Source organism: Octodon degus, unplaced genomic scaffold (genome assembly GCF_000260255.1).
Source record: "Octodon degus isolate 3935 unplaced genomic scaffold, OctDeg1.0 scaffold00035, whole genome shotgun sequence".
NCBI lineage: Eukaryota > Metazoa > Chordata > Mammalia > Rodentia > Octodontidae > Octodon > Octodon degus.
In genome coordinates, this window is record NW_004524611.1 from 12608285 (window position 1) to 12613840 (window position 5556).

Below are 5556 nucleotides of genomic sequence, written 5' to 3' on the forward strand. Positions count from 1 at the left end.
TTTTTTTTTTTTTTTTTTTTGGCAGTATTGGAAGTTGAACTCCGGGTCTAGTCAAGTATTTAACTACTGAGTGACTCTTTAGCCACAGAACTTACTTTTTAACAACAAATTTGATTTTATTGCTCCCACGGACAATCCTTTCTAGGCGGGGAATTCCAAACCAGGTGGGGCTTCGAAAAGGAATCCCTTCTGGCAAGCCTTCCACATAGAGGAACTCAGGATTTGATTCAAATACAGGGTATGGTACTTTCACTGCTTCCGTGAGGCCGAGAGCTTGGGCTAAAAAGGAAGAGAACACAACTTAATGAAAGAGAAAAATTTCAGTCTTGTGTGTGCATCTCAAACATGCTACGCATGAACTCCTTATAATTTAGTAACAGCTTGTAGTGGTTGATACATTGTGTCAACCTGGCTGGAAGACTCCATCGGGTGGTTCCAGCCTGTGAGGGTCCTCTCCTGCGGCACAAGTGGTTCCACCCTAGAGTGACTCAGCACAAAGAGACCCTATAAAGGGGCTAAGGAAGGAGTTGATGTTCCACCTTGTCAGAGGAACTTCAGTCTTATCACTGGGCTTGGATTTCATTGCCCCGCTTGCAGCGCAAACTAATCAGCCTCCGGCTTGGATCCTTCGCCTTCCGCCACAGACTCTTCAGCGTCCCTCGCAGACCCATTAGCTAGCGAACAGAGACTTGCACTGCGGTGAGCTTCAGACCTCGGGACTGAATTCCTCCATCTGGGGTGTGCATATGCCCTCTGTACGCTTCCTCATCTGACTCTGCGGCTGCCTATCATAAGCCAATCTTGTAATTCCTTACACACTGCATATCTTGCATTAATATCTGTTCCTTATATTATACCTGTTCCTGTAAGTAAAACCCTGACCGATACACAGTCACATAATATTGAAGACAACTTGCTTGTTATTAGTACATAACAAATGTGCAAATCTGAAAAGCCTAAAAAACAAGAGCTGTTAGAAACATTTAAACACTTTAATTCAAAAGTTATCGGTCACTATGGCCATGTCACAGAGCAGCCACCCACTGTGGGAGGCCAGCTAAGGAGAAGTGAGGCGTAAGTGGCCTCCTCTGTGAGCGCGACGTGAGAGGCAGCAGCTGTGCTCCTCCGCGGCGCGCAGCAGGTGGCGCTGTAGGCTCTAAGGCAGCAGCGACACAGCCGAGACACAGCTGAGGGCAGCTTGCTCAGAGGCCGCTGCTAGTGGACAATGAGGGCAGGCAGATCTTCAGCTACGTTAAATGCTTGTACCCGTGTTTGGAGGAATAAAAGCAGGATGTGTTAGACACTTGGGGTTCCTGGCTGCCTACATGCTAAAGTAATTCTGTGCCTGTCCGTCATCCTCGTTCACCACACCCTGGGTCAGGGTGACAAACAAGCAGCACAAGGTTCCTGCAAGTGCTGTGGAGGGAAAGACTAGAGTAGGCTGGTTTCCATGGGTGACACCTAGGCAGGGACTGAGGATCAGAGCAGCGGCTTGGTGCAGCCCGCGTAGCCTCTTGGCTGTCTCTGGATGCAAGTCTGCAACTACAGCTGCACCTAAGCACAGCACGTTAAGTCAGACGAGAGGCAGAGAGCCCAGGACACCTGATCGAGGGTACAAAAGGTCAACGGCAGGCACTGAAGCAACTGACACAAGCCCTAGGAAGCTGCCTGCACTCCTCTCTCCGCACTTCCTCAGCAAGGGCAGACGCAACTCTGCTGCTCAGCCTCCTCAGACCCCGCTGAGGACAGCACACCATAGCCACAAATCATGATGAAACAAACAACGTAACCTATGGGCTAAGCTGGTGTTAGCCAGGTGAGAAGCACAAACACTGGGTCTGAGATGCTTCCCAAGTCCTCCCTTCCTCTCCCACTAGGACAAGAGAAAATTGAAGGCAAAGAAATAGAGGAAATGGTTTGGTTTATTAGCAGGAAGTTTAGTAGGAGAAATAAAGTAAGAGTCACTTTCTGGGACCTTCCTGCTTTAGGTCCTGAACTTTTGCAGTTTGTTCAGAACACAGCCTTTGTGTTTGTTGAGCTAGGGTCTCGCTATGTAGGAAGCCAGGCCTTAAATTTGTTACGTAGCTCAGGATGGCCTCAAGCTCAGTGATCCACCTGCCTCGGCCTCCCAACTGCACACAGCTTCCCATGTGTGCACCATTTACTTTATAATAACTGTGTTTTACTTACCAAATTTCAAATTAAAAATCTCTTCCACTTGCTTCCGTAGCTTGGTAATTCTGACATTCCAGTCTTCTTTGACTAGAAAGCAAAAAGTAAATCTAATGATGCTGTATATTGGCACCATCACAAATCAGATCCAATTCAGGGACCAGAAGGTAGATAACCTTCTTTATAGTCATGTCCTTTGTTCATTTTGTTTTAAAAACAAAACTCTAGGTGTTAAAAGAATGATTTGTCAACTATCAGAACTACAAGGAAAATTTAAATTTAATTCACAGAGTAAATAGAGAAAAAACTGTTCATATAAGAGTGCTCAAAACTGCTGGTGACGGGGCTGGAGAGATGGCTCAGTGGTCTAAAGCACCTACTTGGAACAAGCTTGGCAAAGCACAGGGACCGCGGTTCAATCCCCCAGCACCACATGCCAGCCAGCCCTGCCCCCTGGTGGGCTGAGCTGGCCACACACACACACTAAATAAATAAATAAATGCTGGTGAGCTGAGGAGATGGCTCAGTGGAATAAGCACTTCCCTGGCAAGTGCAAGGGCCTGAGTTCAATCCCCAGTTCCGCAAAAGAAAAAAAAAAAAGACTGAATTTAGAAATTAAATACAGTATTTCCCAACCACTCCTTGTGCCACTATATAGACATATTCGACTTGGCACACCGGCTGACACTCACCAAGGGCTGCATCCTTGGTATTCCTGGACATACCATAATATACAATACTAACATACAATATTAGTGCCAGCCTGTGCACTAATTCACTTCAGCATTTAAAGAATGATCAATGACACAAATCCAGCAACACCTAATGCATACTTGAGATTTATGATCTTTCCTTCCTTGCAGGTATAGCCATTTGGGTTGTTTGCCAACAGGTACACCCTAAAGTGGCAGAGCTACAAATTGTGCTCACACTTTCCTTTGAGATGGTCTCATTATACAGTTCAGGCCGGCCCCAAACTTATGACAGTCATCCTGCCTCAACTTCCCAAGTGCTGGAACTATAGCCAAGGGCTGCCATCCCTGGCGTGGTCACATTTTCTGATAGTGGTCAATGGTAAACAAAAAAGGCACACCTGAGGGTTCAAACAACCCATTTATTCAACTGAGATTCTAATTCTTTAAACTGTGACATCAACATACAAAATTTGAGTATTTGCCATTTTTAGAGCAGAATGCACATGACAAAGACTAAAAGGTGTTTTGTCTGATATGAAAAGTTATTTAAGGTGGGCAAGAGTTTCTGCTCTGTCCTGCGCCTGCCCACCGCTCCAAGCCCAGGCCCGCCGTGTGAGAAAGGCCTTTCCCTGCATTCTCCGGACCTCCTCTGCCCAGCCAGAACCAGCACAGCCCGCCATCTGAGTAAGAACTTCCGCCATGCTCTTGGGAGAACAAACCAAACCCAGAGCCCAAAGATGGGAAGAAATCATAAAGATTAGAGCGGAAATTAATTCAATTGAGATACAAGACAAGGATGTCCTCTATCTCCCCTCCTCTTCAATATAGTTCTGGAATCATTAGCTAGAGCCATTAGACAAGAGGGAGAAATAAAAGGAATAAGAATAGGTAAAGAAGAAGTGAAACTATCATTATTTGCAGATGACATGATACTTTATTTGGAAGGCCCAAAAAACGCCACTAAGAAACTACTAGAATTGATAGACAAATTCAGTATCATAGCAGGATACAAAGTCAATACCCAAAAGTCAATAGCATTCCTCTACACAGATAACAAACACACTGAGAGGGAACCAATACCTTTTACAATAGTCTCAGAAAAAATGAAATACCTTGGAATTCATCTAGCTAAAGAAATCAAAGATCTTTTCATGGAAAATTACAGTATTCTGAAAGAGATCGTAGAGGATTTCAGAAAATGGAAAGATATTCCCTGCTCTGGATAGGAAGAACCAACATCATGAAGATGGCCGTACTCCCACAATTGTTGTATAGATTTAATGCAATCCCTATCAGACTACCACCAACATAACTCCCAGACCTAGAGAAATTGTTCCTAAAATTTATTTGGAACAAAAAAAGACCTAGAATAGCAAAGGCAATCCTGGCCAACAAAGACAAAGCAGGAGGTATTACAATTCCTGACTTGAAATTATACCACAAAGCTACTGTAATAAAATCAGCATGGTATTGGCAACAAAATAGACCTGAGGATCAATGGAGTAGACTAGTAGATGCAGAGGCCTCGAGGAACGCACTCAGCCACCTGATCTTCAACAAAGAAGCCAAACACACTTACTGGAAGAAAGATAGCCTCTTTAACAAATGGTGCTGGAAAAACTGCCTCTCTACATGCCGAAAACTAAAACTTGACCCAGGTCTATCACCATGCACTAAACTAAAGTCAAAATGGATTAAAGAACTGAACATTAAAACAGAAACACTAAATCTCCTAGAAGAGAAAATAGGAGGATCTCTTGAAGACAGGGGTAGGCAAAGAGTTCATGAACAGAAATCAAATACTTGAAAGAATTAACAACTGGGACCATCTCTTATTGAGTTTTTGCACATCAAAAGAAATTATCAACAAAGTAAAAAGACAACCCACAAACTTTGAAAAAATCTTAACTAATAAGTACTGAGACAAAGGTCTAGAATTTATAAAGAACTAAAGAACATTAGGACCCCTAAATTTAAAGACCCAATCCAGAAATGGGCATTTGAGATGAACACACATTCCTCAGTGGACGAAATTAAAGAAAGGAATAAATATAGGAAAAGATGCTCCTCGTCACTAACCATCCGTGAAATGCAAATTAAAACAACACTGAAATACCATCTCACCCCAGAAAGAATGGCTATCATAAAGAAATCAACCAACAACAAATGTTGGAGAGGCTGTGGGGAAAGGGAAACCATTCTCCACTGTTGGTGGGAGTGTAGACTGGTGCAACCATTATGGAAATCAGTGTGGAGACTCCTTAGAAAACTAGGACTGGAAATCCCATTTAAACTGAAAAGCGGAGGAACTGAAAGCATCATATCATAGTGATATATGTGTAGCTATGTTTATAGCAGCACAATTTGTGATAGCCAGAACCTGGAAACAACCACGATGCCCATCACATGTGGAATGGTTGAAAAAGATGTGGTATGTTTATATAATGGAGTACTACTCCGCTATAAAGAATGATAAACTCGGGGCCAGGGAGATGGCTCAGTAGGATAAGCGCTTGACTGGCAAACACAAGGATCTGAGTTCAATCCCTGGTTCCGCCAAAAAAAAAAAAAAAAAAAAAGAATGATAAACTCAAAGCCTTCATATTTAAGTGGATGCCACTTGAAGATATACTTATTAGTGAAATAAACCAGACCCACATCTGTAAATATCATATTGTCTCCCTAGTAT

At 43.3% G+C, this 5556-nt stretch overlaps 1 protein-coding gene across 11 annotated transcripts in view; it reads right to left on the reverse strand.

Moving 5' to 3' along the window:
* The window catches only part of Gtf2i (general transcription factor IIi), a 118563-nt gene that overhangs the window by 21177 nt on the left and 91830 nt on the right, over nt 1-5556 (reverse strand). For all 11 annotated transcript variants that reach the window (XM_023714475.1, XM_004630419.1, XM_004630422.2 and 8 more), the window contains 2 exons: nt 2191-2262; nt 96-279 (listed from right to left, as the gene is read on the reverse strand). In XM_023714475.1, the coding sequence (XP_023570243.1) occupies nt 96-279; nt 2191-2262 (256 nt within the window). The remainder of the gene's footprint in view (nt 1-95; nt 280-2190; nt 2263-5556) is intronic.